Source organism: Natator depressus, chromosome 25 (assembly GCF_965152275.1).
Source record: "Natator depressus isolate rNatDep1 chromosome 25, rNatDep2.hap1, whole genome shotgun sequence".
In the NCBI taxonomy this organism is placed as follows: Eukaryota; Metazoa; Chordata; order Testudines; family Cheloniidae; genus Natator; species Natator depressus.
In genome coordinates, this window is record NC_134258.1 from 7939954 (window position 1) to 7955791 (window position 15838).

The 15838-nt window shown below is 48.2% G+C and overlaps 1 protein-coding gene and 1 non-coding gene across 2 annotated transcripts; both read right to left on the reverse strand.

The window, feature by feature from the left end:
* Nucleotides 1-843: 843 nt before the first annotated feature.
* EEF2 (eukaryotic translation elongation factor 2) lies at nucleotides 844-12188 on the reverse strand. Its single transcript, XM_074939708.1, has 15 exons — nucleotides 12074-12188; nucleotides 10620-10834; nucleotides 9889-10070; nucleotides 9586-9797; nucleotides 8381-8559; nucleotides 7663-7768; nucleotides 7193-7306; nucleotides 6848-6986; nucleotides 6221-6416; nucleotides 5672-5930; nucleotides 3947-4054; nucleotides 2997-3350; nucleotides 2310-2492; nucleotides 2042-2174; nucleotides 844-1645 (listed from the first exon to the last, which is right to left on the reverse strand). The coding sequence occupies exons 1-15, from the start codon at nucleotides 12074-12076 to the stop codon at nucleotides 1452-1454; spliced, it is 2577 nt and encodes an 858-aa protein (XP_074795809.1). The 5' UTR covers nucleotides 12077-12188; the 3' UTR covers nucleotides 844-1451.
* On the reverse strand, nucleotides 7549-7615 carry LOC141978030 (small nucleolar RNA SNORD37). Its single transcript, XR_012636325.1, has one exon. It is a non-coding gene; the product is annotated as a small nucleolar RNA SNORD37 (small nucleolar RNA).
* Nucleotides 12189-15838: the final 3650 nt, after the last annotated feature.

The window sequence follows — 15838 nt, forward strand, 5'->3', positions numbered from 1 at the left end:
GGTGTGGCTCAAAAGCTTATCATCAGAAGGTGGTCTAATAAAAGACATTATGTTATTCACTGTCTTTAATATCCTGAGACCAACATGGCTACAACTACACCCCCCCACACACACGGCAGACAGTTCTGCACACTTAACTAAGGACTTGTCTACAAGGAAAGTTGCAGCTATTTCAATTTTAAACTGGTGCAGAAGAGTCCTAAACCCTGTACCTTTTTGTACAGAAGAGTCCTAAACCCTGTACGTCAGGCTTAAATAGCTATACAAGGCTAGCAGCAATCCATGAATTGTATACAGCATGAAAGGAATATACCTCGACAACCATGGCAGAAACAAACCGTTCAGGTTGGACCACACAGTGCTACATTACTGGATCCACGCCACCTTTGCTGTACAGAGTTCTTGCTAACCATGAATTACAGGCCCAGGTTTGATTAGCTTTTTTAAGTGAGCCATTGAACTGTGCATTCTTGTACTTGAAGTTAAAAGATTAACATTTGTTCTAGTCCTGTAACTAGAAATTTGTCCAGTCTTCAAGTACTTTCCTGATGGAGAGGCCTGTTTAGAGTGGAGGCCAGATAACGATAAGGCCCAAGCAGACCTGTCATGCAATAATTACGCAGATTTCTCTACCAGTACCAGTCTCTTTTTCCATGGCCCATTCTGTACAAGCAGTTATGATTGGGGACATTTCTCCCCTAGGAATCAGAGCAGGATGATGCTATTTGCCTTAAGACACTCCAGGCCAGCAGCTCTGAATCACTAATGAAGGGGAGCTAGATGGTCTCCTTTCTGCTGGACTATGCCTGGAATGAAGTGAAACTGAACAAGAATCCAGCTGAATACTCATCACCATATCAAATTTATTATTCCAGTGGCACTAATACATTTGTTGATGTTCATGATGACAATCACACTGCACAAGATCTTCCTGCCTTTGAGTTTCTGCCCAACTAGACGTCCCTTACACATCCCCCTCCCCTGGACAAAAAAAGCGCACACTAGAGGCCATTAACTCAAGCAAACCCTCTTACTGCACTGTTTTGCTTGGTTTGCAAGCTGTTGGGCATTATGTTTTCCCCCTTTGAAGAGTCAGGTGCCCTCTTACCCCCACCATGCCCCTTTTGCCCAATCCCTGCAGAGAGGAAAGCATCTTTCCCCATGTGTCAAATAAATATGGAACCAGGCAACTTGAGTTGCATCAAGTGGAAATGTTTTTAAGTTACAATGGCACCAAGTAGGGCCCCAATGAGTCATGTGCAACACAGAAACCTATAAGGCTGAATATCAATGTGGTTTTTCTGAAAGTCTCAAATTGCTATGAAACTGATTAAGTATAATGCAAAGAGATGGTCACTGCAGTCTACAGTTGCCTGCTGCATTTGATGTTATGCTAGTTAGTTTATTCAGAGTCCAACGACAGTGATTTTAAACTGGTGTTGGGGTAGCTTTTACAATTTGTCCAGGAAGTTGTCTAGTGCCGGGATGCCTTCCTTCAGCCCTTTGCGTTTGCGGGTCTCAGCAACGACTTGGCAAGGACGGCTAGTGTTGTCAAAGGGGTCCCCAGGCAGGATCTGCCAGTGGTCAAACACACACTGGGGAAAAGCCTGGCCACCTGTGTTGGATCTCAAGTCAGCTGTAAAACCTATGGAGAAAAAAGTCCATTGGGATAAGAGTTGAGAGAAGCACACATCTGATTATGAGATTCCGAGATAGGAACAGGCACCAAGAGCAAAACCAAATATTTAGAGAAATTAGAGCGCATGGTATTTAAGTCCCAAGAAACCCCTGTTGTGTTCCAGTCACTTGAGGGAGGAGAGAGAGAGAGTGTGTGTGTGTTCAGGATCAAAAGAAGAAGAGGTTAAGGGAAGAATGTAACTACTAGGCCCATGCACCATGACCCTGTGAAGGAAGTAATCAGCTGGGAGGACCCATCTCTAAACATTCTAAAGGTCAGTGCAAGCTCCGTGGAGCTTTAACAGAAGTTCCTAGGCTTGTAGAAGGAATCAGATGGAGCAAGAACAACGTGAAGGTCACTTACCAAAAGACTCGTTGACGGGCAGGTAGGCCTTAACAACAAACATGGGAGTGCCTGCCACCTGGGACTCCTCAAAGACATGGCCACGCTTCCTGTTCAGGACACCATAGATACCGCCAACTACTTGTTCTGGACACTGGTACACAGAAAGTTTGTATTACAGGCATTGCTTTCCATCTTAAGCTTAAAAGGTCAGTCCTTTAATTGTAGGACTGTTTGCAGCTTGAAGAACCGCAAATGTTATATCTGAAGCTAAGCAAAGTGTAAGTACCTGGATCTCTACAAGGTAGATGGGCTCCATAAGCCGTGGCTGAGCAGTGAGCACACAGGCATACAGGCACCTCCTGGCAGTGGGGATGATCTGCCCACCACCACGGTGAATGGCATCAGCGTGCAGGGTCACGTCATGCACATCAAAGCGGACTCCACGCATGTTCTCCTCACACAGGGCTCCCTGAAAGAGCAAAACCCAGATAATCAGCCACCAGCTGAGAGATTCCCCAGGCCCCTCACTAGGTGCCACCTTTTGTTGGGGACAGGTCCCAAACACAGGACAGTGCCAACCAAGCCCTGCAGAGCTTTGCAAACTGTTCTCTAGCAGGGGCATGCTAGGTGACAACTCTATTAACAGATGCCACCACCCCTGGCTCAGAGTCAGTGTCTCATACTGGGCAGACATTTGTTTATGGAACATTCTGTACATCCAGATGCCAAGCAAGATACTCCCAAGAGTTACTGGTGGCCTGGCATATCAGAACCCTTGTTAAATGGAGAGTCTCCTCTATTTTATGGGATAAATGAAAGGCAATTTTAGCAGCTGCATTAAGATACACCAGTCAGTCAATGCTAGTGCACCATATTGCAGTCCTCCCACAGGCAACTGCCCTACTGGTGTTCCACCTAGGACCGGGGAGGGGGGGGGGGGGGGCGCGCAGGGGGAGAATGTGTTATCACCTACCTCCTTAGTAGCCCACTGGAAGCCAGCCACAACACTGTCCTTGATTTCATTCAGGTACTGCACTCCCTTGGTGATATCTGTCAGGATGTTGGGGCCAGTGCCATCTGGACCAAAGCACCAGATTTTACGGGCTTCAGTGACATCCCACTCGTACTTCTCAGCTAGGTAGCGTGCACGCTGCTTCAGCTCCTGACGGGAAGAGACGTCGCCTTTGTCGATATCCTCAGCCAATCCATCTGGGAAAGGTCGGGCCTTCATGTACAGCCTATTGTGCTTGTTGGGGGACTTGGAAAGGCACAGCACGTTGGATTCCTCACTGACTGTCTCACGGTAAGACACGACAGGGTCAGATTTCTGCAGACAACCAGTCACCAGTTAGTTCCAGAGGATTTGGAAAGGGTAAAGCAATACAGTCACTGAACTGAGCTATGAAGCCTATTCTACACCCACAAACCACATAAAAGGCCTTTGAAGTGTAAGATTGATGTCCTGTAATCTGTGCTGGATACAATCAGCATTAATATGCCAGAAACACAAGACAACTGTTACTACTCTGAACTGTTTGCTGCACTAGACATCAGCTACCCTTTGTAGGAGACTTACTCCGTACACAACATTTTAGGCATCCATCCCCATTTTATCGACTTGTATATACCTAATGAAAGTAGAATTAGGAGAAGTCAGTGGCTCAGCTGGGTTAGAAACTCCCGACTCTCAGCTATGGTCAGTCCATGTGCTGGAGACAGGGTATTCCACACCTTGCTGCAGCCTCATGATTTGCTACCTACAGAGCTACTATGTGTTTTGCCACTATGAAAACAGCTTCATTAGTTGTATCTGTTCCCAGTAATCTAGAGTTCACAGACTGACTAGATCTGCAGCCATTTCACCCACTCAGCCTTCAGTTGAGTTCTGAGCTTAGTTTAAGAGGGAAGATGTGACAGATTTACCTTAATTGGAATACATGCATGGTCCTCTTCCAGATCCTTCAAGCAGATCTCCAAATGCAGCTCTCCTGCACCAGCAATAATGTGCTCTCCAGACTCTTCAATGATGCACTGAAAGAGAGACCAGTTGTGCAATGGGGGGGGAGGAGAGAGAGAGAAGAAAAGACTCCCTACTAGGACTCCATTAAAGCATCTGTGTGTACTGGTCTATATTGTTAAAGGTCACTTGAGATGTTGGATCTTTACACATACAGCTTGCATTTGGGGAAGAAAATAAGGAAAAGAAAAAAGGATGGTGGCCCAGCAAAGTTAGTAAGTCTTTTCGTTGAAGATATTTGCCAGGGCAAGAGTTTTCTGCCTCTGAACAGGAGAAGCAGAGATGCTGGGCTTTCAAGTCACTTCCTCTGACTTGGAATCACCATGATATCCATTGCAACAGTTGAGTTACAAGAGACAAAGTGTTTTCCACATTCAGTTAAGAACTTAGATAGAAGCTGTATGTAGCATCAGGTGGAAAAAACAAAAGTTCTGCATGCCACATGCTTTGTTCTAGCAGTGACTTTCATCACCCCTTCAATGTGCAGTGTCCCCTCAATATGTATACAAGGGACAGTGACATGTTAACTAAATCATGCTGTTGAGGATCTTGACTAAGCTCTACTGTAGCAACCTCTGTGTATAGGAGCAGCCTTTAAGACTGAAGATTACCAGTGATCTTGCCAACAGTCCACAGACCGACCTTTATGTGGTGGAACATTCAGGGAGATAATTTCACTCCAGCCAGAGATCCAGTTGATCCCAACCCAGGGGCAGTCAATAGGCAGACCATGGGCCAAATCCAACAGATGGGTACTTTTGAATGTACTGCAAATTTGTTTTTTGTATTTTCTCTAGAGCAGGGGTGGGCAAACTACAGCCCACAGGACAGATCTGGCTCTCAAGCTCCCACTGGGGAGCGGGGTTTGGGGCTTGCCCTGCTCTGGTGCTGCGGCCGGGTCGGGGGCTGATCCATGTGGCTCCTGGAAGCAGTGGCATGACCCACCCCTCCTACACATGGGGGCAGCCAGGGGTCTCCACTCTGCCCCAAGCACTGCCCCCGCAGCTCCCATTGGCTGTGGTTCCCAGCCAAGGGGAGCTGCAAGGACGGTGCCTGCGGACAGGGCAGCCTGGCTGCGTAGGAGCCAGGGAAGGAAGATGCTGCTGCTTCCAGGAGCCGCTTCAGGCAAGCGCTGCTCAGAGCCTGCGCATGAGCCTCCCCCTGTGCCCCAACACTGATCCCCCTCCCACCATCTGAACCCCTTGATCCCAGCCCAGAGCATCCTCTGGAACCCTAAACTCCTCATCCCCAGCCCCACCCACCCCAATTTTGGCAGCATTCATGGCCTGCCATACAATTTTTATTCCCAGATGTGGCCCTTGGGCCAAAAAGTTTGCTCACCCCTGCTCTAGAGTCTGGACCTTGACCAAAAATAAATGGATCTATATCCCTGTCCCATGCTTTCATGGCATGCTACAGGTTTCATCCAAAGGAAGGCCTTCACTTGGATGAGTTTTGGAAGCTCTGCGCCAGTACTCCCTCAAATATTGCAGCTCGGGGAGATGAGAACACGTGGTTCCTCTATGGTACTGGGCTGCATCATTACATGTGCAATTTGTGGACAATACTCTGACAGATATCCTAGATCTCCAGGCAACCGCTATTGAAGAGTTGCCTCACAGGACCCTTACCTGCACCATAGGGTCAGACTTGGCCAAACGCTTCAGTCCTTCCACTAGCTTGGGCAGGTCAGCTGGGTTCTTTGCTTCAACAGCCACACGCACCACAGGGCTAACGCTGAACTTCATCACTCTCATGTTGTGAGCATGCTCAAAGGTGGTGATTGTTCCGGTCTTGACCAGGTACTGGTCAACACCAACCAGCCCAACGATATTACCACAAGGCACGTCCTCAATGGGTTCAACGTAGCGGCCCATCATAAGAATGGTCCTGGGTTAAGAAAACCTTGAGTCAATCTGGATGGTTCCTTAGAAAGGATTTCTGTGGTGGGAAAGGGAGAGTGGATCCCAGCCTAGAAGTGACAAGTTTGTGTAGGAAAGCTAGAGGCATGATCTCTGGACTGACTAGACAAGCAAGACAAACATCAGGAAGCTACTAAACTGTCACTCCAAGTGCTGGGACTGTAGAAGTAAATATGGAACCTGCATCGTAAAAATATATGAGGCATTAAATCTCATCTCAACATGGGATCAATCCATATCAGCCCTGCCTTTACTGACCTTTGGATTGGTTTCAGGTAGAGATCTTCCTTCTTGCCAGGAGTGTAGTTTGGTCCCATGATTCTGACTTTCAAGCCAGTAGAGACGAGACCAGAAAAGACACGTCCGAAAGCATAGAAACGCCCTTTGTCTGAGGTTGGCACCATTTTAGAGATGTACATCATCAGGGGCCCTTTGGGGTCACAGTTCTTAATACCTGGGAAAGAAGAAGCCATCAGTGCTGACCTGTGGTCCTTTCTTCCACTACCAGAGCTCTCCATTTTGGAGCAAAGTAATCAACTCTCAGATGGAATGCAGCAGTTTGACACTAGCCTGCTGGCTACCATCCAGGTAGTTGGCTAGCCCAACTGGCAAGGAAAAGCCATGTGCCAAGAGATCACTGTAATTAATATAGACTGAGCCTTTAGTATACACTCTGGCTACTATCCAGGTACTTGGCTAGCCCAGCTACTCCACCGGAAAGCTGCTCACTAATAAGCTTGTCTGATCCACATTAGAAAGGCTGCAGGTGCAGTAATTACAACAACTTCAGCCCAGCTGTATACTTGTTGAAAAGCAAACAAGCAGCTCTGGGCATTTTACAGCCTTAATGCAGTTATGCTCCTGCACACTGGAAGTGCTTCATACCCATGGCAGCTTCGTCATCAGGGGGGCCCTCGTACAGCAGCTCACAGCGGTATTTCTGAGCTGTGACAGGGGAAGGCAGGTGGATGGTGATCATCTGCAGCAGAGCTTCTCCAGCAGGCAGCCAGCGCCTCATCACAGCCTGAAAAAGCAGATTGGAGGCATGAGACTCAGGCAAACCCATCTGTGCTCATACTACTGCCCCCACTCATTAGTTTATCATCCAAGTTGTGCAGACAGGTGATCTACCAACAGGCCAGTGTTGAAAGAGTGGCTTAGCAACCTACTCTGATACAGACGAAGCTAACTGCAAGTGTCTTCCCAAGGCAATGCCTGGTCAGTGCTTACCTTCAGTAGGGGTTTGCCCTCCTTGTCTTTATCCTCACTGTCAAGTTTGATGTCTAGTTTCTCGATCAGTTTAGCTGTCTCCTCTTTCTTGAAGTTCATGATTGCATCAAAGACCTAGAGCAAGAGTTCCAAGTTAGGGGAGAAAGCATCAAGCGACCCAGTTCACAGAGAAAGCAGCTCATGCTCATTCTCCAGGGAGAGCCAGTAAATGGCAGTTGAACTGTCTTATTAACAGCAACCCTTGTATCTGCCAATTAGTAGGTCAGCTGATCAGATACATAAAGGTTTATAAACAGCTTCTTGTCTAGAGAGCAGTAACTCTCCCAACTTCCCTTACTGCACAGGTTAGCTGTGCTTGTCAGATATTTAAAATTTCTTCAAACAAAAGTCAGGTCAAAGTGAAGAAATTTTTCCATCATCACGCACAGACCACTGCCAGTTAAGAGGCAATGGAGTACCATGGTAGTTACCTTGAAGATGGGGTCTAGGATCAGCTGGCAGAAAGTCCTGGGCAGTTTCTTTCCATCAGGGTTGGTAGCAGATTTGCTGAACTTGCCAGAAGCAGGATCAAAATATCTAGAAAAATCAAATCAGAGGGCACTGTGGTGCAGTTTCTGCATCTTGTTTAATTAAGACTGCCTATTCTGCTGGCCTTTCAGGATGGAGGGAAGGATCTATCAAGTCAAAGACCTGTTTTGAGATGAGCTTACCTCTGCTTCCTGAGATTTGATGCACTTTCAGTCACTTGCTTCCAAAGCAAAATGGAGATAGATCTGCCTGTATGGTATATTCCTGTTCCTATCCCCTAATATTTGTCTGCTTGTATCTAGATTAAAGTCCCTCCCATGAACGATTTGCAAAGCAGTCAGCACAATAAGCCATCTACCCTAATTAGGATTCCTTCCTTTGGGTGCTACATACTTTTGCTTCCTCACTCCCAGCCCAGGAGAGTTCAAGTCTTCCCCCTTTCTGGAGATCTACAGCTGTGTTATACAGGTACTCCCGACCACTGCCTGATCTGAGTTTAGAGACCACCTCTGTGCTCTGCCAATTCTTATGGAGGCCACTGCTCCAGGCAGCTGTTTCAAGGTGTAGCCCAGGTAATACTCGATACGGCAAGACCAGGCTCAATAGGGCAAGACCAGGCTCAAATCAGCAGCACTAGAGCCAGGAGCTCCAGTCACTTACCTGTCTCCCCACAGCTTCTTCATCATGTCCTCTACCTTCTTGGCACGCTCAGCAGCACTCAGTTGTCCATCACCCTTTGCGGCAAACTTCGCAACATACATCTCAGCAAACTGTTTCAGAGTGAAAGCCCAGCCATGCAAGCCAGAACCAAAGCCAACAGTACCTAGCACAGGATCAATCTGAAAGAGGTCAGACGAGTGGCGCTCAGGTGACGTTTGTATTGACGTTCTCCCCCCCCCACTGTGGCAGCTCCACTAATAAGCAAATCCTGCCTTCCATGGTGCTGCAACAGTTAGCTAATCACCACCTCAATTTCAGCTTTAGCACTGAGAATCAGATAGCAAAAAACATAAGTAGTTAACTGAATGTCTTGAGGCCTTCACCAGCTACCTGCACTGATTAGTGATCCAGAGATGTTGCATGACTAGACGTATGCCTATGCTGAGTGATTTGATTAGGGTACCTTCCCAGTGGATGAATAGCAGGCAACCCAGCTCCACTACACACTTCCAAGTATGGTTTCATTAAGCAAAAGGAAGGTGAAGTGCTTTGGGTGCAAGAGGTAGACTTGGCCAAACAAAAGCTACTAGCTATTAACTGGTTGCAAGGCCTCATGACTGACTGCTGAGTAGAATACTTGAGACCCAGATTGGAAGGAGCTCCTGGCAAATTGATAAAAAAAATTTGCTACATGAATGCATACTAGTCCATTCAAAGGGGATGCAATTCCTATAATTGTCTATGAATCCATGGTATCACTCTCCAAGGCACAGTTGAGGAACCAGAGTGCCTAGAAGAACGTTCTCCTCTAAAGTGGAGAGTCTACCTATACCAGCATAGGTAGAAGAAGCGTGAGATACAAGTGGAAGAGGGTAGCTGGTGAGGATTTCAGTTTGACCAGGAATTTGAGGGGTGGTTTGGCACTAAGTAGGTCAGATAGCAGTACGATTAAACCTGTAATTCAGCGCATCCAAACCGAAGCATGACTATCATAAGTCAATTGTATTTCAAACCAACGACCCATACTGTATTATAGTAAACATTCTTCTGGGTCAACAATGCCCGTTTACAATGAAAGTAACCGCCAGAGGAACACAAGACAACTGCTCCTTGCTTCAAAGAGGAAGGACGCCTTTCAAAACACCCGAGGGCAAGCTTTGGGCAGCTGTTCACTTGGAAAACATTCCCTTGGTTCTTCTCCTTACCATGATGTTTCCCATGGGGCCACTCTCTCCTTCCCCATAGGTGGAAATGATGACGTTGACATTCTCCACAATACGCTGGAAGGTCTGGTACAGCTCCTCGGGCTCCAACTGAAGCTCCAGCAGAGCTCGGTCCATCTTGTTCATCATCAGGACAGGCTTGATCCTCTCAGCAATGGCCTGTCGCAGCACAGTTTCCGTCTGCACACACACACCTGGAGGGGGCAGAACCGTGGCGATTACTACTGCAGAACTCGCCTGCTGTTTCTATACAACATGCATCTACATGTGGCTACCAGTTCTCACCAGAGACACAGTCCACGACGACCAGGGCACCATCAGTGACACGGAGAGCAGCTGTGACTTCAGAAGAGAAGTCTACATGTCCAGGAGAGTCAATCAAGTTGATCAGGAAACCAGAACCATCCTTGCTCTGCTTGATAAAGGCCAAGTCATTTTCAGACAGCTCGTAGAACAGAGAGATAGCTCTGAAAAATAAAGATACATAAGAGAAGTGCTACATGAGAATACTAATTCTTAAGGCATTCTATTTTTGTCAATGCATTTGTAGCACATTTAGCTCAGGTAGCTCTTCGGCATACTCCAGATAAAAAAGTTGGAGACCATTAAGTTGCTGGCTAAAGAAATGCAACAAACAAAACCGCCCCAGGGATTCCAGTTAGTACTCCATCTAACTATGTTAACAGGGAACGTTTTAACCTAGGATTGCATAAAGTTTTAATTTACTGTTTTGACTACCAAGATAGAGGTAGTAATTGATGCACCATGTACAAGCCAATATTCAGTACTCCTACCACATTTAAACACTCAATGCCCTAGTTTGCAGGGAAGTAAACCTCTGGTGGCAACCAAAGCACTTCATTAAGCAGTTTCTTCTTCTTCCCCCCCCAGCTTAGTAACAGAAACAGAACTAGAACCAGAACCCAGGAGTTCTTGGGTCCCAGTCCTGTAGTCAGACCATGTCTCAAGGAAGAGAAGCAGCTGAACACCAGGATGCTTGAAGGGAAGGAACTTACGTTGACTTGATAGTGATGCACCTTTCCTGCTCATCTTTTCTCGTGTCAGTGAAACGGGTCTCACCAGCACGGGCAGAAGCAATGATACCAGCTTTGCACACCAGAGAGTCAGTCAAGGTGGATTTGCCATGGTCTACATGGGCAATCACAGACATGTTTCGGATATTGGCCTTTTTGTCCATAATGGCCCGAATCTGGTCTACTGTGAAGTTCACCTTGAAGAGAAGGTTATATGATCAGGAGCAAGTTCTTCCAGGAATCCAAACATTGCAGTGCCACGCTGAAATAGATCACTTGGCAGACATTACAGGGCAACTCAGAGAAAGCAGAGTTTTCCAGTGCGCTCCCATCTAGCTGAATGCCCCAACCAGTGGCTTTTACTAATTGCCTCAGGGGAGACAATATCCCTGGAAGCCTAATAGGCTCTTACAGTCAATACGTTCCCCTGTATCCCAGTCTTAAGATCACCGTCACTCACATTCCACTCCTGTGCCTATACCACTCAGAGAGCACCTTCCGCATCAGCTCACTCTTTCGCCACCCAAACAGCCAAGCTAGGCTTTTACTCCAGACTGCAGAGTTACATAAAATCTCTACTACCTCTCTGCAGGAAACATGCCCCCCCTCCCGCCAGGCTGCAGTACCTCCCTTTGGCCAGAGAGCAGAGACCAGAAACATCATCCTGGCACTTGCCTTCCCCCACCCCGCCACATCACTCCTAGCTGCACGGCAGCTTCAGGGCTCCACCAAACCAACCCCTCTGACAGGAGAGCTGGGCTGGGGTGAGCCGGTCTCTCTGGGGCAGAGGCCGACCACGCTGGGCCTGCCGCTGCAGACTCGGACCCGCTCACGCCTACCACCGCCGCTCAGCACGGAGGCTGGGGAGAGCTAGCAGGCCCCAGAGCCTCCTACCCCCTCCCCAATGGCGCAGCCACACGCTGCAGAGGAGGGGGAAGGTCTCTGACCCCCCCTCACCCCAAGGGGGAGGCTAGCAGACCCCGCTGAGCAACTGCCCCACAGCGAGAGGCGACCAGAACTCCCCTGGGGAAGGGGCTTCCTTGAACGGGGGGTCCCCCCACAGGCCACTCCAACAGAGGCCCGGGGCAGATCTCCCCTAGAGAAGGGACATCCCAGCCCCCCCCCCCCCATTGCCCCACTTCCCATTAGGGAGCACAGCCCTGGTTCGCACAAGCCACACCCAGGAAAGGGAAGGACACCCTCCTCCCCCCCGCCCGGCTCCAGGTCCCGCAGTTCCCAGGTGTGGCGGGGGGCAGAAGGAGGAGGGAGTAATTAGGGGTCTAGCCGCCCCACCCCCACTTCCCAGGCCGCCCCACCCCCACTTCCCAGGCCGCCCCGTCGATCGATACAGGCCAGGCGGCGGCCATAACCAGCGGCCCGCCTGGGTCCGGGCCCCCCGCGTCCCCCCAGCCGCCCTCGGGGCGCGGATGGCTCACCATGGTTGCAGATGGCGGCGGATTCTCCGGGAGCGGAGGAAAGGAGGGGACCGGTAATGGCGGCGGCTGCGGCCCTGTCTCGCTGGCGGGGACAGAGCGGGCGGAAGAGAAAGCTGACGTCAACGACCAGCCCTCTTATAGGCCGGAGCCGGCGTAGAGGCGGGGATAGCGGGCTGCCCAAGGCGCATGCGTCAGAGCCTCTCTATTTCCCCCATGCCCTTTAGGACTCTCTATGGTCCGAAGGGCCTTTAACTCTGTAAGAAGGGACATGCTGCAACCACGTGGCTGTACCTAGGGGGAGCCCCAGTCGCCAGTCCACTCATGTATCCCACAGGTCAAAGCCCTGGAACTACTAGAAACGTTACACAGGCGGAGACATCAGGGCTGTTTAATCTTTAACACACGTTATATAATTCCACTGATGATTCAAAGCAATACAACAGGGAATAACCAGCTCTCCACTTTTAAAATTAAAGTAAACGAAAAATAAAACGTGGGGAAGATTTAGGAAGGATGGTATTAGATATTGTGGGTTTGATGCATATACATAAGTAACGCATTTCATATTTGCAAGCTCTTTGGGGAACTGGGAGTCCCTTAATACTTGTCCCTAAAGTACCCTACTCTGTGGGTGAAATCAACTTCATTTTTAGTGCAGGGTGGTATGGGGAGTTGTGATCTGAGTCACACTCACAACCTAGGGCTAAGGTGCAAGGCTGGAACACAGATCCTCTGCAGCTGACCCTCTAGTTATGGATCACAGATATATGATCCCTCAAAGGGCCCTGCCTGGTGTTCGATTGAAATCAGTGGGATTCCAGCAAGGCATGAGGATCTGTCCACTCAAATCCCTTTCCAGGACTGGGGCCACATTTCATAGGATACATGTAAAATATATTAGTAAAACCACTACACAGTGAATGAAAGTGCATTCTGCTTAAAACATTTATCAAGAATACAAGCTAGTCCTGGATGTTGGTTCTGTTTGACACACCATGATTAAATGGAATTAAGCAAATGAATATAATCCTCTAAACACATAATGAAAACAAAATTAATTACCGATGATGTTATCTCTCTATGACTCACTTCACCATGATGATTAGATAGGACTGTAGTAGTTTACATCAGTTAATTTTTGTTCAGACTCTTGTATAATAAATTATAACAAGGGTCAGATACAGCTCTTGTTAAAATCAGTGGAAATTTTGCCATTTGTTTAAACTGGAAGGAGAATTGGGTTCTAAGGAAATTCCCAGAAAACTTTGGTGAAAACAAGTTATGACTACGGCTTCTACACTGGCAATTAACAGCGCTGTATGTTTCTTGCTCAGAGGTGTGAAAAAACACCCCCTTGAGCGCAGCAAGTTGCAGTGCTGTAAAGTGCCAGTGTAAACTGCTGGGAGCTCCCAGCGCTGGTAGCTATGCCCCTCATGGAGGTGGGTTTTTTAGAGCACTGGGCCGCGACCGCACAAGGCACATTAAAGTGTTAAATGTTAAAGTTGTAGAGCTGTCTATGTATCTTGATTCCTACAAAGTACATAACTAAAATGTATATGTTAAATAAAACAACATAATAAGGAATAAGCAGATTAAAATATCTGCTTTTGCATTCTTTGGGCAGTTCACTTCCTTTCATTAAAAGTGTAGGTAGTAATACCTTCCTTTCCCTAAAGGAAACTGGGATTCTCTGCTCAGTTTCATCAATTTTACAGCGGTACCATTGACTTGAGTTACCTCAGCATAAAGCAGATGAGAATCAGGACCTCTGAATTAATTTGCAAAGTGCAGTGCAGCCTGAGATGATTCATAACAGCTCCAGACTATAGACTGTATACATTATGTCTTGCTTTGGCCCTGATCCTGCCATGAGCTCTGCATGGGCAGAGTCCATATGGAGCCCTGATTAAGACACAGGGTCTCTGTAGAAGCACAGACTTGCACCTGTGCTTTGCTCATTGCAGGCTCTCTAGTCTTGTTCTTAAAAGCAAGATGCAAATAAGGGTGTTTTAAAAAAAGCGCCACCATTTCTTGAAGCACTAACCTTTGGCTCACTGTGTTAACGTTTGGTCAGCTGGAAACCCAGGCCTGATCTTGCAATTCCCTAGGCAAGCGAGTAATCCTGTGTGAGCTGTCCCATTGAAGCCTAAGGAAACAGCTGCGAGAGGGAAGGTTTCCCGGATTGGGCCCCAGCTTGGTCCAGTCCTCCGCTGTAAATCAAAGGAAAAGCCTTTAATTTATCACTCTAAATATACACCTAAAGAGTTTGTGAAAAGATAGCACTGCCGATTGCTTGGGGTTGCTTTTACTTTGTGGACTGAATCTTAGAACCCTTATTCTCCTTGAAACCATTGCCCCCTACAGCGCTGCTGTCAGAGCTTTCAAAATGCAGCTGCTGCCAGATGCTTACAATTCAACAGAAGCTGGAATAATTCAGCACTTTGGGTTCCCGGCTGATATTAACCTCCCTTGGTTTTTTTGGCCTCTGTGTTTTGTTTTTTGAATCTTTACTGCTGCATTAGCTCCATTATTTCTGTGCTTATAATCAAAACACCAAGGGGGTGGGAGCGGGGGGGAGGGCCTCAGAGGCCTGCATTAAATATTGAAGGAGGGGGTGGGGAAGGGAGATGAAAACCTCTGCAGGGAGCCTGTGCTGCGCATGTACTTTCTGCAAGAGAAGGAGGCAGCAGCTACACCTACAGCACGGGAGGTTCCACTGCAAGCCAAGAGCTCCCAGGGGTGCTGCTTTAGCTGGCTCCTGTGTTTTGCTGGCCTGCCAAGAGGGGAGAGCAGGGCTGTTCTGCAGCCCTGCATAAATCAGGTGCTAAAGAGAATTATTTTTAGAGCCTCCACTGAAACCTGGCTCTTGGGTGCCTGTGTATATTGCTCTGTCGTGCGCTTCGATTCTCGCAGGCGTCACCTTCGCGAAGATCTTCGTAGGGGGGGAGATTTCTGCCTGCGCCCGGCAGCGAGGGAGGCTTTTAAAATGTCTCCTTGAAATCCACACTGCAGAACTCCTCCCGCTTCGGCAGAATGGTCAGCTCATTGCAGGTGGAGGAATGGGTGGCCCATATCTGTCTAGTTGGGCTCATCGCTGTGGTACCTGAGCATCGATAAAATGAAACGTAGCATCTAATGATCTCCATATTGCCATGGTTTTACTCGGCTCCTTTAAGTGATCTGGTTTTTTCTCCAGAAGAGCCAGTGCTGGCCTATCTATTCCTTACTAGCATAGATTAGAGGATTGTGCAAACAAATGCATCTTGCACTGGGCCCTGAAGGATGCAAGCTCATCCTGCTTCCTGGCAGGGCGGGGTCCTGGCTCTGTTCCCTCCACAGACTTGATATGAACTGCAGAAACATTAAAAAGGCAGGCTCCCCTTAAAGTGCATTCACTACTGGCAGAGGCAGGAGCTGCAGGGGGGACGGCTCTCACAACAACGGTGAAATGGCATGAAGGCACAGAGAGGAAGTGGTTGCTAGGTGAAAGGAGGAGCTGAAAGAGGGGTAGAGCGAGGCCAGACCAGTGAAGCTGGCTGGATCAAATCAGGATCCTAAATTGCATGGGGAAGTGGAATGTCTGAGGGTGGGGCAGCATAGTCCATCACTGAGCTGAGCCACCTGCTTGATTCAGGATGTGTGGTAACTTTTTTGCATTCAGGACGCATCCCTTTAAAAGATCCACAGCAACACTGCACAAAGCCCAATTGTATCAGGGGATGGTCTGGGCATTCACACCCTCCAGGTGAGGAATTCACTCCTAAT

What these genes read in the sequence shown, in the direction of transcription:
- EEF2 (XM_074939708.1), bottom strand. An exon ending in GCCCCATGGGAAACATCATG is followed by an intron (nt 8,560 to 9,585) that starts GTAAGGAGAAGA and finishes GACCTCTTTCAG; the next exon opens with ATTGATCCTGTGCTAGGTAC. An exon ending in AAGAAGCTGTGGGGAGACAG is followed by an intron (nt 7,769 to 8,380) that starts GTAAGTGACTGG and finishes TGATTTTTCTAG; the next exon opens with ATATTTTGATCCTGCTTCTG.